A 14,855-nucleotide genomic window follows, 5' to 3' on the forward strand; every position below is an offset into this window, starting at 1 on the left:
CATACCTTAATTAATATAAGGAGATAATTGCTATGCTGAGGTGATGAGGCCTCGAGCAGCTCTGTTGAGAAGCTATTTATTTCTCCTTCTTTTCATTCAGTTAAGAACAGACACTCCCCAGATGTGCAGAGCTCCTGATGCCAGCGAGCAAATCCAGCTGGGGAGGTGCCACTGCCACAGCAACAGGGAGAAAACTCGGGGAAGAGGTCTTTGTCCTTGCAGGAGGGAGGATAAATACCTAATTTTGCCCTCTCTCACCTCCTCATTATCTCTCCATCTCTGAAATCTTCTAAGCACTGATAAAAGCATTTTCCGTCTGTTTTACCAACTTTCAGGGTCAAACTTATGTCTCATTAACAGTTAACCTCAGTTTCTCTATTCAGGCTGGGGAATCCACTGCTCTGCCATCCACCAAAGGAGGATGGATGGCTCTGCAAGTTCTTAACACCCCGGTGCCGTTCCAGTCCATAAATACGCACGGCTTCTACACAGAACTGAAAGGTGTTGACTGCCACGGTCTCATTAGTGCTGTCCTGGCAATTCCCTGCCAGATTAATAGTGCTACAGACCAGCTAGAGATTAACAGTAATTATTTTTTATTCATTTCATGCACTGTTGCAATTTGTTAGGCAGTTCAGAGACTGAGTAATGATTCCTGTATTTTGTCGTTTTCCAGGTTACAGTTGCTAATTAGGATATTCTCAATCATCACGTGCACAAGTCAGTAGTTATGCCAAGTTTTTACTATTAAACCATAACCAAGGAACACATTTCTTCTCACTTTCATGGACAGATTTACATTTTTATAAAAATAATCAGAGAGCTACAAAAATAAGCATTTTTGTTGGGAAAAAAGGTAACATAAAAAAGCAGTATGGTATTTCTGTCTGGTTTTCCCACGTGATATAGCCATTACACAGAGGAGAGGGAACCCTACAGAACTTACTCTGAAAATATGTGATTTTTTTCACCATTTAAAATTCTAGTACTGAGGAAACGTTGAGTCAATTTTAGCGGCCCAAGCCATGAGCCCCCCTTTAATATCCTTAACTAACACGGAACCGAATTCTTCGGCAGGTAACTCCTGCAGAATTTTTACAGCCTTCTGGGAATCATTTCCTAACTTGCAAACCACATATACAGGGAGAGGGGTTTGGTCATCAGTTCTCTGCTTTTCTTCGCCAATTCTTCTTTGCAAACGCCGCAGAGACTCGTGCTCTCCCTCCTGCAGGCTGCGGAGCGGGATGTGCAGGGCGTGCGGCAGGCGGCAGATCTCCGCCTCCACCGGCGGCCGCACGTCCAGCAGCACGTGCGGGACCCGCGCGTCCAGCAGCTCCTTGTAGCGCTGCACGGAGATCCTGTCGGCGCCGGGCAGCAGCTGCAGGGCCCGGCACTTGTCCGTGGCAGAGGAGCCGCAGAACGCCTCGTAATCCTGCAGGCAGGTGACGCTGGGGTTGTCGCCGCACACGGCGCAGTCCGCTTTCTTCGGCCGCAGCTTGATGTTGCGGAATCTCCCCTCGAGGGCGTCGAACATCAGCATGTACCCGCTGAAGGAGGAGCCCATGCCCGAGGCGATCTTCAGCACCTCCAGCGCCTGCAGGCAGCCGATGATGCCGGTGACCACGCCGAGCACGCCGCCGTCGGCGCAGTTGGTGACGGTGTCGGGCGGCGGCGGCTCGGGGAACAGGCAGCGGTAGCAGGGTCCGCCGCGGTGGTTGTACACCACGAGCTGCCCCTCGAGGCGCAGGGCGCTGCCGGACACCAGCGGCTTGCCGGCCAGCACGCAGGCGTCGCTCACCAGGTAGCGGGTGGGGACGTTGTCGGAGCAGTCGGCCACGATGTCGTACTGGCGGACGAGGCGCAGCGCGGAGCGCGGCCGCAGCGCCCCGCGGTAGGGCACGTACTGCACGGCCGAGTTCAGCCGCCGCAGCGCCGCGGCCGCCGAGCGCGCCTTGGGCCGGCCGCGCCGCGCCTCGCCGTGCAGCACCTGCCGCTGCAGGTTGCTCGTCTCCACCACGTCGTGATCCACCAGCCCCAGGCGGCCCACGCCGGCCGCCGCCAGGTACTGCGCCAGCGGACAGCCCAGCCCGCCGCAGCCCACCACGAGCACGGAGCTGCGCGCCAGGCGCAGCTGGCCCCGCACGCCCAGCTCGGGCAGCACCAGCTGCCGGCTGTAGCGCAGGATCTCGGCCGCGCTCAGCGCCGACCGCGCCGGCAGCGGCGGCAGCTCCGCGGGGAAGCCGAGGGCTCCCTCGTCCTCCTCCTCGTCACCGTCCTCATCCTCCTCGTCGGCGTCCCCCGAGTCCCCCCGCGCCAGCTCGGCCGCCGGGCGCTCCCGCAGCCCGCGCGCTCCATCCTCATCCTCGGCGTCCCCCCGCGCCGGCTCGGCCGCCGAGGGCTGCCGCGCCCCGCAGGCCGCCTCGTCCCGCTCCCGCTCCCCGTCCTCCTCCCGCTCGGCCGCGTCCCCCCGCGCCAGCTCGGCCGCCAGGCGCTCCCGCAGCCCGCGCAGCTCGCGCTCCCGCCGGCGGATCTCGGCCCGCAGCCGCGCCGCCGCCGCCCCCGCCATGGCCGCCCGCGCCGCCCGCCGGCCCCGCCGCTTCCGGCGCGCTGCGCGTCACTGCCGCCATGGCGGCGCCGCGCCCCGGCCGCGTCTCCGTGCTGCTGCCCACCTACAACGAGCGCGACAACCTGCCCCTCGTCGTGTGGCTGCTGGCGCGCACCTTCAGCGACAGGTAGCGGGGCACGGCCCGGGGCTCGCAGGGGTGGCGGTGTCGCAGCTGTGTCTGCGGGGCTGGGGTGGGGACGCGGCGACACCGTCCGTGCGCACGCAGGTGGCCCTGACCCGCAGCGAGCCGCAGGTCACTCGGTTGGAAATCACTGCCAGGACATGCAGTGCAAGCCGTGCCCCATCCCCACCTCCAGCCCTGCCTGGGACACCTGCAGGGATGGGCGCTCCAAGCCCCCGCCTGCTCACTGGGAAATCATTCTCGTTTCAGCAGGATCGACTATGAAATTATCATCATAGATGATGGGAGCCCGGATGGGACACAGGAAGTTGCTCAGCAGCTGGAAAAAATATATGGATCGGATAAAATAGTGAGTTGTGTATTTGGTAAACTTTTTTCTATTTTTTTTTTAAGTCCTTGAGAACTGGGATGGATTCCCTGGATTCTGCCCTTCGTTCACATCCTTAAACAGGTTGTTGCACACCTCTTTAGACAAGTGTAAGCTCAGGACAGTTCATTCTGACCCAATATACGAGATGATGAACTGTTTGCAAAGCGTCGTCAGCCCTTGGTGCGTTGCCGTGTGCTCCTGAGCAGTGCCTGCTGAGTGGTGCTGTACCTGCTGCAGGCCTGAGGGAAAGATGGGCTTTGGAGAAGATTTCGATTCATTTTAATTGACTGCAGGAGTAAGGAAATTGGAAAGATGAAAGCTGGGCTGTGCTTATGATTTATTTTTAATCTGTCTCGAGTCTGTTCTTTTTTATCTATGCAATGTATTACTGCATAACCCTCAGCTATATACAGGATGCTGTCATTTACTCAGTGGCAGTCAGATACTTTTCCAATCTGTTACTGCGTAAGTGCCAAGGTATTTTAAGTCTTTTTGGACTAAGTTGCATTTCTGAAGATTGTTTTAAGAAAAAAATATATAGAAAATTTCAGATTCTCTTTTAAAACTGTATGTCAAGTCATTTATGTGTTTTTTATATCTCCTGTAGCTTCTGCGACCCAGAGCAAGGAAGTTGGGCCTGGGTAAGTCCTTATTAACTCTGATTAGTAAAAGCAAATAAAAGAATCTGCTGTATACTTTCATTGATCCAGTGTATAAAGGTCCAGAAAAAATCACAGCCAAGCCCAGAAGCAGAAACACATTTTCATCAAGTTGTTTGTAAACAAACAAGCTTCAAAAATGCACATAACAATCCCAGTGTGATTCTAAAAGGTTTCCCAGAAGCTCTGCCCAGATCCCGGGTCCTGCCTTGACCCCCTGAGCCGAGCACAGGGTGTGAAGGGTTGGAGATGATTTGGAGCCCAGTCTGTTTCCCGAGGCTCCTGAGTGCAGGTGGTGCTTTGTGAATGACATTTCAACAGTGGCCCGTCCTCGAGTGAAGTTTCTCTGAGCATTTGTGCGTTAGAAGAGTGAGGGGGTTCTCTCTGTTTCCGTCAGGCACTGCTTACATTCACGGGATGAAGTATGCCTCTGGGGATTTCATCGTTATCATGGATGCTGACCTCTCCCACCACGTAAGGCTGCGTGTCATCTGCTCTGCAGACAGTCTGGAATTCACTTGGCTGCCGCTGTTATTGTACCCCTGCCCTTTCTTCTGATCTGTCTTTCTTCCATTTCAGCCAAAATTTATTCCAGAGTTCATCAGGTAGGTGCCAATAACAGTGTGAAAGTTGATCTTTATAAATTATTTATGAGGCAGTCTATGAAATTCTGTGCCATAGTGGGTAAAAGGTAATGATTAGATTCCCTGAAGTAGCTCTTTGTAAGAGAACAATTAACAGATGTTTGAATAATGCTCATAGCCACCCTGACTATTGCTTTCCTCTCTTCTTATTTGTTCAGAAGTTTGTCAAATACAGCTTTTGAGTGATTGTTCTTACTTTGAAATTTGAACTTTGAAACATTCCTCCAGTTTTTCTGATACAACCAATTGTTTATAGAAAGCAGAAAGAAGGCAATTTTGATATTGTGTCTGGAACAAGATATAAAGGAAATGGAGGAGTGTACGGCTGGGATTTGAAAAGAAAGTTAATCAGGTTAGTACTTTTCAGCTCTTCACACAGAAATTACTTGTAAATAATAATTCCAAGTAGTCCATCCCTGTCAGCTGAACTCCTCAGTCCCCAGAACTGCTGTGGCTGCTGGGCACTGCAGCCCCACTGAATCCCAGAGCACCCACCACTGGCAGCTCTTTGGCTCAGAGCCACCAAGAAGGGCTGGAGTGGTGTGGGTGGCTGGGTTGGAACAGTGGCCTCAGGCCGGGACAGACATCCAGCTCCATGCAGGGAACGAGCTGAGGCTGAGCCCTGACAGCAGGAGTGAGGGACATCAGCCTGCCCAGCTGGAATGCTCCTGTCCCTCCCAGAGAACGGGCAGACGTTCGTGTTGATTTATTTATCCTGCGAAGAATCTGGAGCACAAGCTGTGTTGCAGTCTGATCTGGAGGTGGATTTGGATTGTTCCTGGTTTTTCATGGCTGGAGGAAGTGCCCGTCTTTTTGTACTGAGCAACTCTGACATGGATGTTTTCTTTCACAGTCGTGGAGCCAATTTTCTGACTCAGGTCTTGCTGAGACCAGGAGCATCAGATCTAACAGGCAGTTTCAGGTAGGGTCTGGTTTGCAATTCCTAAAGTTTATTGGAAGTTGGGGAACTGCTGGACAACGAACTGGAGTAAGAACAGACATTCCTTACTGTGGACTGTGAAATCTGTTTGGAAAGGGTGGAAGGAACAGTGGATTAGATTGCAAGAACTGCTGCTCCCATGACCTCGTTAGGGAGTTTATAAATAGTAATGAGCTGAGTGATTGCAGTTCAGATTCCTACTCACTGTCTGGATTTCTAAATTCCAGAAACCGGGCTTCAGGCTCTATTTCCTTTGGAATTGTTTACAGGTTGTACAGGAAAGAAGTCTTACAGAAGCTGATGGAGAAGTGTGTTTCTAAGGGATATGTCTTCCAGATGGAGATGATTGTCCGGGCCCGGCAGCTGGGATTCACCGTTGGAGAGGTATGGGCAGGCTGGGAGGGGTACACTGTGCTTCCCTCCCAGGGGACACACTGCTGGCTTCTGGGTACTTCCAAGAAGCAGCCAAGATTTTAACACAAAGAAATTACATGTGTAGAGTTCTACTTTTCCAGCTTTGCAAGGTGAATGCCAGACCTGAAATGCAGTTATTTATTCCCCTCTTGCTGTTGCCATTCCTTCTGCAGCACACAATTTTACAAGGTTCTTCAAAGGAGGGAAAGAAGTCAAAATACACCACAAAGCTGCTCTGAGCCTTTTCTTCCCTGCTTCCTATTGTACAGACATCTCTACTCAAGTCTTTACAGATCATTTCATTTTTCCAGTAGCCTGATTCTATTTCAGATTCGTTCTCTGTCAACTACTGCCTTGTTATTTTCCAACTTCAGCTCTCACAACTTTCTGCTTCTAAACTCCTTGAATGTGCTGTCTGCAGTCAATGGAAGAACTCCATGCAATTGTCAGATTCTCTATGTCCAGCAGTCTGCTGCCTTTTTTATTTCATTGAATTGCTCTTGCTGCAGCTTTAAAGATGCTTCACTGGGAATCTCTGTGCCAGAGAGTCTCAGCCAGTTCTTCATCCTCGTTTCCAGGACTATGAATTGTCAGAGCATTGTGGTGCTTGAACTTCTCTCTCTGAACTCCACATGTGGCATTTCTCCACTGACACAGGGTAGAGCATTTCCTCACGACAAAGCAGCTCTCTTCTCCCACCTTTTATGCTTGTGGAACAGCATCCCAGGGAAAAATATTTCTTCAGCAAAGTTGAGAATTGAGACTGAGCTGTGCCAGTTTAAACGGAGTAAATGGCTGATGAGAAGCGACACAGGCTGTAGCTGAAGAGTTGCATGCACATCTCTCCTGTTCTGCTGTATTCACCAGGTGTGCAGTGTCCTCCAGCACTAGAGCTGTGGAAAATGCTGCCTGTGAGGGAACCTCTTGTGCAAGGAAGGCAGAAGCCCAGAAACAGCTCAGTGCTCAATTCCTGTGCTGAAGGGTAACACTGGAGTCCCCTCGTTAGATGAGATATTCACTATTCTTCATCCTGGTCAGGAAGTTCACTTGAGCCATCCTGCCCTGGCTCCATACTCAGTGCCTTCTGCCCATTTCCTGCAGATCAGCCATGTGGAGCTGCCAGGATTGTCACTGGGATCATCAAGGTGACACTGCTAAGACAGCAGAGTCATTGCTGAGTCTCTCTGCCTGCCTTTCTGGGCATCTTCCTCCCATCTTGTCCTGGGCTCTTTTCTTGGCCTGACCTGCTGCAATTGTGTGAGACCCTCTGGCACACGGGCACAGGGCTGGGGATTTGTGTGTTCCTCTTGCCAGATGATTTCTGGTTGACACTGCCAGCAAAACGCCAAGCCAATTTTTTAGTGCCTATTGCAATTGCAATTCTGTATTTTAGTTCCTGAAGTATTTCAGTTTTGCAGACAAACGTCATGGAAATGGTTGAGTATTCTGACACGGGGCTGGCAGAATGTCCTGTCACGTGTCCCTCGTGTGTGCTCAGAGGAGTGAAAGCAGAACATTCCCAACATCTCATGGGCAGTGAGTTCATCAGGAGTGTCACTTTGTGAAGGAGACCAAAATTCATGTGTCAAATGCCTGTAAATGCTGCAGATAATCTACAAAATGGCCAAAGACTGATAAAAACAGGCCTTGTACAATAGGCACTGTCATGTTCCCAAGTCATCTCGCAGCCAGGGTGAGGTTGAGCTGCTCTGTGCTGGGGGCAGAGTTGTGCTTCCTCAGGCACTGACTCAAGGGCTCTGAGTCTGGCTGCCAAGGAAATGCTGCAGCCTTGAGAGCTGTTAGTGTGCTCTGCCTGGGTGGATCATCCAGCCATGAGTAATGTCTGGCTCAGCTTGAAAGGTGATAAACCAAGTGATTGCAGGCTCCCCAGCTGTGGGGCACCACTGAGGGCCCTGGTGAGAACTGCCACAAAGGAGCCAGCCTGGTGCTTGCCTCCTCCCCATGCCTGAACGAGCTCCAGCTCTAAGGGCCTTCTTTTGTTTCCAGAATTTCTGATGGTTTCGGTTTTGAGCCTCAAAACCAATTTTGCTTGTTCCAACAGGTTCCCATCTCCTTCGTGGACCGCGTCTATGGAGAATCCAAACTGGGAGGCAACGAAATTGTCTCCTTCCTCAAGGGGCTCTTGACCTTGTTTGCTACAACCTGAGAGTTCATCCTAAAGTAATTTTGCTAGACAAACATTTTCTGACGTCCGTGTAGATTTAAACATAAAATGGCAAAAGCTTGATCATTTGTGTGGTGGCCAGAAGACCTGCTATGACCTAACAAATAAACAGGCATCAACAATAAATCAAACATTCTGCAGCCCAGAATGCTCCTTCCGACAGAAACGGACTGGATGTCAAAGTAAAAATTAATAAAGGCTAATGCTTTTCTATTTTTGTAAGAATAATTGTCTTAATAAAGAACACAAAGCTAAATGATCTTTTGCATTTGGAAATGAATCACTATTCAGCAGAAGCTAAGGATAATTTTGAAATAAAGATGAGCAAGGACCAAAAACCCCTGGAATGTGTGCTGTCTTTGTCCTGTGGTTTGTAGATATTAATTAAAGAGATACTAATGAGTGTCCTTTCCTTCCCTCAGCACATGTACACATCGTCATGAAGCAGCTCCAAAGAACTGCTCATGGCTGGGCAGTTTAAGAGAACTCAGAGTTCAGTGGTTTGTGCCTAGACTGGGGAGAAGGATTCTTTGCATAGGAAAGGGAACCATACGCGTGGAATAGTTTTGTATTCTGTGTGTTTGTCCAGGAGCAGATGAGTCCCTTTCCTCCCTTTGTTTAGAAACTCAACCTGTTTAGAGTCTGAAGTGGGACCTCGGCAGTTAGGGGGACAGAAGACCCCATACTCAGGGAAGACAGTGCAGATTTTTCCTTATGTCAAGTAGCAGTTTGCAAAGTGAAGTCTCTTTGCTCCAGGTCCTGAGGAAGGATGTGCAAACAGCAATGCAAGTTTTTGTTTCATGGCCTGATGGAGCCAGAACCCAGAAATTATGAAGCACGTGCAATCAAGTTGCAGTTGGGAGGAGAATGAAATTATTCCAATAATGGCTTTATATATCCATATTAAAAATGCCTTTTTTTTTTCTTTTTTTGTGGATACCTGTGGAGTTTGTGGACACCTGGATCAGAAAATTATTTGTGTGACAGAAGAAGCAACAAGTATTTTTAAAATGCTGTCTATTTTGCTCACGTTTGTCTGCATTCCTTTAGCACACTAGATGCAGTTGTTAATGTTAGAAAAAATGTAGAAAGTCTGTAGATAAATGATAAATTTATATTTCACAGTCATCACATTGATAAAAATAATTCAACAAAACTTGCAATAAAGGTTATTTGCTAGTGGACTGCTTTGGAGCCAGTCCCCTGTTCTCTAGTGGGGTTGGACAGATCCTGGTGGTTTCCCTTTGCTGACTGTCCCAAGCAAATGCTGCAGATGGAATTTGCTTTCACATAATGAAAGATGCAGATTTTGAATCCACATGTAACCGATCACAGAGACTGAACTGTACATTTTGTGACATTGACCTGTACTTTTTCAGAAAATTACACAGTTTCATTTGCTGCAGACTAATCAGAGCAATAATATACACAGAAATACATCTCTGGATTTAAGTGAAATCTGCAGTAAATACGTTTGATCTATTTACATCTCATTTGGAGGTTTCATAGGAAAAAAGTGTTATTTGAAGTTTAAAATACTTTCTAATATTTTACGTTTAAAATATTTTATAATATTTTAAATTATAATATTTTACAATAAAAATATTTTAAAACATTTATATATTTTAAGTTTAGAATTTTTAATGACCAAATAACAAGGGTTTAGATATTCTTTTTAATTTACATAATGCTGATCATTTGCTGGAATGCAAATTAAGCCTCATGAAGTTCATCTTTTCCCCATGTTTATGCAGGGATATAGAACTGAAGTCCAGTGTATGAATTATTCATCACCTGGCTGCTGGGAATCAGGGTTCAGCTTTTAGAAGGTCCGTGGCTACTTTTTTAATTAGGAAAATTACCTGTTAAGATTCCTTCATTCATTGCTGAGTCACGTTTGGAGGAAGGTGCTTTCACATGTCAGTCAGGGCCCTCGTACAGGAGTATTTTGTGAGCTGCAGGGTGTGGAAGTTGGAAATGGGACAGGGCAGTCAGGTTTCAGGTGACATTTCTCACTGTGCTTAAAGGTGATGGATTTATCAGGAAAAAAGTGCTATAAAGGCACAAACCCAAGAGCTCCATGGCATCAGGACACGAGCAGACACGACAGTGCCTGAGAGAAGAAAAACTGATCTCAGTCTGCACCCAGCTGCTCGCAGGAAGCCCCTCTGAAGGAAGTAATGCATGGATCCCATGGGCAGGGGAAGCACGAGGAACATCCAGGCTTTCCTGCCTCAGTGGCACCTACAAACACACACACTTCACCACACACACCATGGAAAACACCGGGCTTTTCCTAGCAAAAGAAAGCCTTGTGATCTTGCCGTTCTCAAATGTGAGTAACAGACTACAGTGGAACAGCACTTCTAGAATCTTTGAGGATCAGGTGCTTGGAACCCCATATAATGGCTTAAATATTCATGTCCTAGGGATTTATATAGTGGCATTTTCATTCTCAGTTCCTTAATACCATTGCAATAGTCTGCTTGCCTTGTTTTGGCCACCACAAAACACTGACTTGACATTTACTGGGAATTTTTCATTTTATGTCCTTGGCTTTACAGTTCCACATAAATCAGCTTTTCTTAATTACATCCATATTCATTTCCTAGGAAGGCACAAATACTCTCTAATGCACTTTCTCTATTATACTTTCTCAGGAATCTGTGTCTGCAAGCACTCAATCATCTGGCAGGAGCAGAGCTTTGATTGCCTCCGGGCTCCCATCAGCTCAGAGCAGGGCTGGAGCACGCTGAGTGCAGGGAGAAGGTGCCTCTGTTTGGCACTGTGACTGCCCTGTCCCTGGGCAGATTTAGGGGCTCAGGCCCGGCACTTCAGCCCCTCTGACCCAGGAGGATGCTGAAGCTGGGACAACCACTCCGACCCCAAGGGCTGGCTTATTTGTGTTCTGGGATGTGAGTCCAGAGTCAGTCCCAGATCCCTGGCTGCTCTCTTTGAGGTTCAGGACTTCAGCTTCACTTTTGCTTTGGGTTTTTGACCAAATCTGAGACTTTAACCTCGGCCTGCAGTAAAGATGAACCTCGCTGCCAGCACTATAATCAAATAGATTTTCCAGCAGACTATGTAGAAATCCAACTGCAAGGCTCCACAACCTTCTGCATATCAACAGTAAAAAATAATGATGACTAATCAATAATATTTATTTGAGGGTCTGTCAGGATCCCAAGTACAAGCCTGGATTGAAATCTTGGCAGAAATGAATTCAGTGACAGATTGCCTGCTGAGTTCAGTGCAGGGGTGACTTCAGTGACAGATTTCAGTGGCTGGCATTGCAGAGCTGAGCGAGTGCTGATCAGGATCAGCAGGAGCAGGGGCTGTGCGGGGGGCAGGACTGCTTATCAAACTCCTCCTTGCTTCAGAACATGTTTATTAGCTCCCCTGTGCCATGCTGCAGGAGACATGGGCAGAGTAACTAGTGCCAAGCACAGCAACCTTGAGCAGCATCTCCTCCTCTGTTCCTGCCACATTTCACCCTCTCTCTCCAGGCATTGTGGCAATTAAAAACTTTCTTATAGCCTGGAAGTTACTGTTTGGGGGAGATATATTGGAACCAGAGAGAGAAAAACGAATTGCAGCTTTTAATCCAAAACTAGATCTGAAAACTGAGCCACTGAGAGGGATTTCAACAGAGCAGAGAGCTTAAAATGGGAAGTTGTCCCTGAACTGACTGTTCAACAGAAACTGGCACCAGTGCTGGCAGGTGTCTGAGCAGCACAGGAGCTGGGTGGCTCAGTGGGTCTCAAAGATCATTGTGAGATCAGTGGTCCTAATGCTGATTAACTTACTTGTATTTATTATATAATTAATTATGTTGTGTGTAAAACCATCGATAGTTGTTGTAATTATTTTGTATTTGAATAAAACCCAAGCACGACATGCTCCTGAGCTAGTACTAGGATGAATCTGGGCACAGTTTTGACCTGAAGCAGCAGCACAAGGCATGTGCAATTAAAGCCATTCAGCTTGGGAGTGCTAATTGTCTCCCCTCTGCTGTGAAGTGTTTGGTCTCTTACAATGCAGTGATTTCACTGATTTTTCCAGTGGCTGTATTGTGAGGAACAACACCCACTTCTGCCATAGAAGAAGTAGATTAAGACTATTAGCATCAACTTCTGGTTCATTTTGTTCACTCTGTACACACAGGAGAAAAATTATGGCAACACTCCTTTTCTCCTTCTTCCCCACTGCTTGAATTTTAGCTTTACCATCAATCTTTTCACACAAACTTTGTAAATTCTCATCTTTCTTGCCCAGCTCTCTGTTGACAGCTGTCACACTGCAAACCACCACGAGAGCCCTCCCGAGCTGAACGAGAACAAGATCTTGTCCATCACTCAGGACTGCTTTCACAGCCCCTCTCATGCTCCCCCATTCTCCCAGCCCTGTCACTGCAGGTTTTACCCCGAGGCAGGCCGTGGCTCCCTTCTGCTCCAGCTCCTGCTGCCACATCTCCTTTCCCTCCTGTTCTCTCCCCCACCCCAAAAACCTCTGCCTGCAGCACCCCTCTTGTGCACTGAGTGTTTCTGCCTCCCGACACCCTTCTTTCTACCTGGGTCTAATTTCATTCCCTGCCCTGCCGAATTCCAGTTTCTAAACTCTTCTCAAATACTGTAAGCATGGACTGAGTACCACCATCATGGCTAGGAGTGTTCCCAGCTGGAAACTCCTTGATATTGCTGCTCTGGGGGAACTCTCTACCCACCTCCATCTCCATCCCAACCTTGTCTTCTGATAAGTGAATACAGCAAGATACAAATTTACCCCATACCTTCACTTGCTCCCAGAACTGAGGACAGGGAGTGATGCCCAAAGCCTGTTCAGTTCTCCTCTCTGGATTCCACGTCTCTGTGTCTGAGCTGTTGTGTCCTTTGCACAGATCTTTGTGTTGTGTCCACTCCCTTAAATATCTCCCAAATATCATTTCTATCTCCAGCTGCATTATCATGTCCCACTACCCTCGGTTCCTCCAACCTCCAGACGCCTCTGCTGAGTCAAACCCAGCCCTGGGAGCAGGTGTGTGGGAGGTTCTTCTGGAGCTGTTGTATTTTTTGTATTAAGTGATGGCTAAAAAGTGGTCAGTGGCAAGGCACAAATAAAACAGTGTTGAAACAGGAAGGAGCTCAGGTTTGGGGCTGTGTATTTGAGCAGACTGGCTCAAGCAGCCATGAAGTTAACTGGGAGTTTCTGAATATGGTCCTGACTTAGCATCGTTTCAAAATGTGTCCCAAGGTGCTTCAATAACATGCTTCAATAACTGTGCCATCAGAGGAAAAACATCTACTCTTGGAAGGCAAAATAGGAAAACCAAACCAGCTCTCTTTGCTTTCCTTCCTTGAGACAGATTCCACACGTGTCTCAGGCAGCTCTCAAAGTACCTCGGTTCTAGGGGCTCTTTAACACCAAGCACCAGCTTTGGTTGTCCAGTTTTGTGTATTTCCTTGTTTTTTTAATTCACATTTCCATGTAAAAAGATTTTGTGGCTCCCTGACTCTTGTGAACGCTGATGTGAAGGTGCCACGGGAGCACCCAGTGAAGCCCAGGTGTGACTTGCAGTGACAAGCAGGGGATTTCTGTGTCCCACTGAGCCACCAAGTCCCAAAGCAGCCTCAGAGACACAAGAAAATGTCACTAAACTCTTCATAAACACTACTGCAGTGAACTGTGATAAACAGCATTGTCAGGACACCAGTCACCTGAAAATGCAGGAGATCCTTAAGTTACACGAAGTCTAAAGAATTGGAGACAACTTTTCTCTGCTTCTATGCTTCAGGCAAGGAATCAAATTTCCTTTCTAGCATTGTGAGGCTGAACTCCAGCGTGTCACTGAACCAGAAAGGGTGTGAACACTGAGGATGGAGGGAATTCCACTTTACTTCCTCCTCCAAGTGCTTGTGTCTTTCTGAAGCAACAAAAGCCACCCATCCCTGTCACTCCTAGAGGGCTTTTTAGCTTTCGTCCTCGTTTGTTGAAGAGATCTTGAGCAGTGTCATGATCCACAAGGAAGAATTCCATGTGGGGTCTTGTCCCGATCCAATGTTCCTGCTGCAAAATGGGATGTCCAGTGGCTCTGCACAGATGGGCGTGAACACCCGTGCACAGGGCTCACCAGAAAGAACACAGCCCTGCTCTTGGGCGCTGGCTTGTTCTCAGGGCTTGTTCAACCAAAACGTGAAGGCACACAGAGGGATTCCTGTGCAGGGCCAGGAGCTGGACTCGTGGTCCTGGTGGGCACCTTCCAGCTCAGCACATTCTGTGGTTCTGTGAATAATTTGGATTTCAGAGCGTGGCAGCATGAAGATCGCACAGCTCCCGTGCGGAATTCCCTGACCAATGCCACAGTCCCAGCCCATGGCAAGCCTGGCTCCCACAGGGCCATCGCCTCACACGACGCCTCCTCCCCTCCCTGGGCTTGGGCCCCACCAGCCCCAGCCAGGCTGCGCTGGGCACAACCCCAGGGCCAGCCGGGCTGGGAGGGACTCCATGGCTCAGCTGGTGCCACCTCCCTGCTCCAGCAGCGCCAGCCCAGCGCACACGGCACAGGACTGTGCCCAGGCTGTTCTGGAATGGGAGCCCACAGCCTCTCCGGGCTCAGCTCAGGGCTGGGCACTGCCCAGGACAGAAGCTGTGCCTCCTGTGCAGGGGAATTGCTGGGCTCAGTCCCTGCCTGTGGCTCCGGGGCCATTGCTGGGCCTGGAGCAGAGCCCGGGCCTGCTCCGACCTCCTGCACACAGGGCCAGCCAGGGCTGAGGGCCGCTCTCACTGGGGCTCCTCTCCAGCCGCAGCTCCCTCAGCCCCTCCTGAGCACGGAGATGCTCCAGGCCCCTCAGCATCCGCGCGACCTCCGACGGATGGACAACGGCGGGCCCGGGCCGCCT

General features: G+C 49.2%; 2 protein-coding genes across 2 annotated transcripts; one reads left to right on the forward strand and one right to left on the reverse strand.

Annotated features, from left to right (window-relative positions):
- Positions 1–573: 573 nt before the first annotated feature.
- On the reverse strand, positions 574–2,606 carry MOCS3 (molybdenum cofactor synthesis 3). The gene has a single exon (XM_038159271.1). The coding sequence runs from the start codon at positions 2,564–2,566 to the stop codon at positions 983–985; it is 1,584 nt and encodes a 527-aa protein (XP_038015199.1). The 5' UTR covers positions 2,567–2,606; the 3' UTR covers positions 574–982.
- A 7-nt stretch (positions 2,607–2,613) lies between these two features.
- On the forward strand, positions 2,614–8,297 carry DPM1 (dolichyl-phosphate mannosyltransferase subunit 1, catalytic). The gene is made up of 9 exons (XM_038159272.1): positions 2,614–2,732; positions 2,997–3,096; positions 3,725–3,758; positions 4,174–4,250; positions 4,356–4,381; positions 4,677–4,772; positions 5,274–5,342; positions 5,630–5,744; positions 7,837–8,297. The coding sequence occupies exons 1-9, from the start codon at positions 2,626–2,628 to the stop codon at positions 7,939–7,941; spliced, it is 729 nt and encodes a 242-aa protein (XP_038015200.1). The 5' UTR covers positions 2,614–2,625; the 3' UTR covers positions 7,942–8,297.
- Positions 8,298–14,855: the final 6,558 nt, after the last annotated feature.

The sequence above is a fragment of the Motacilla alba genome, chromosome 20, assembly GCF_015832195.1.
Source record: "Motacilla alba alba isolate MOTALB_02 chromosome 20, Motacilla_alba_V1.0_pri, whole genome shotgun sequence".
NCBI lineage: Eukaryota > Metazoa > Chordata > Aves > Passeriformes > Motacillidae > Motacilla > Motacilla alba.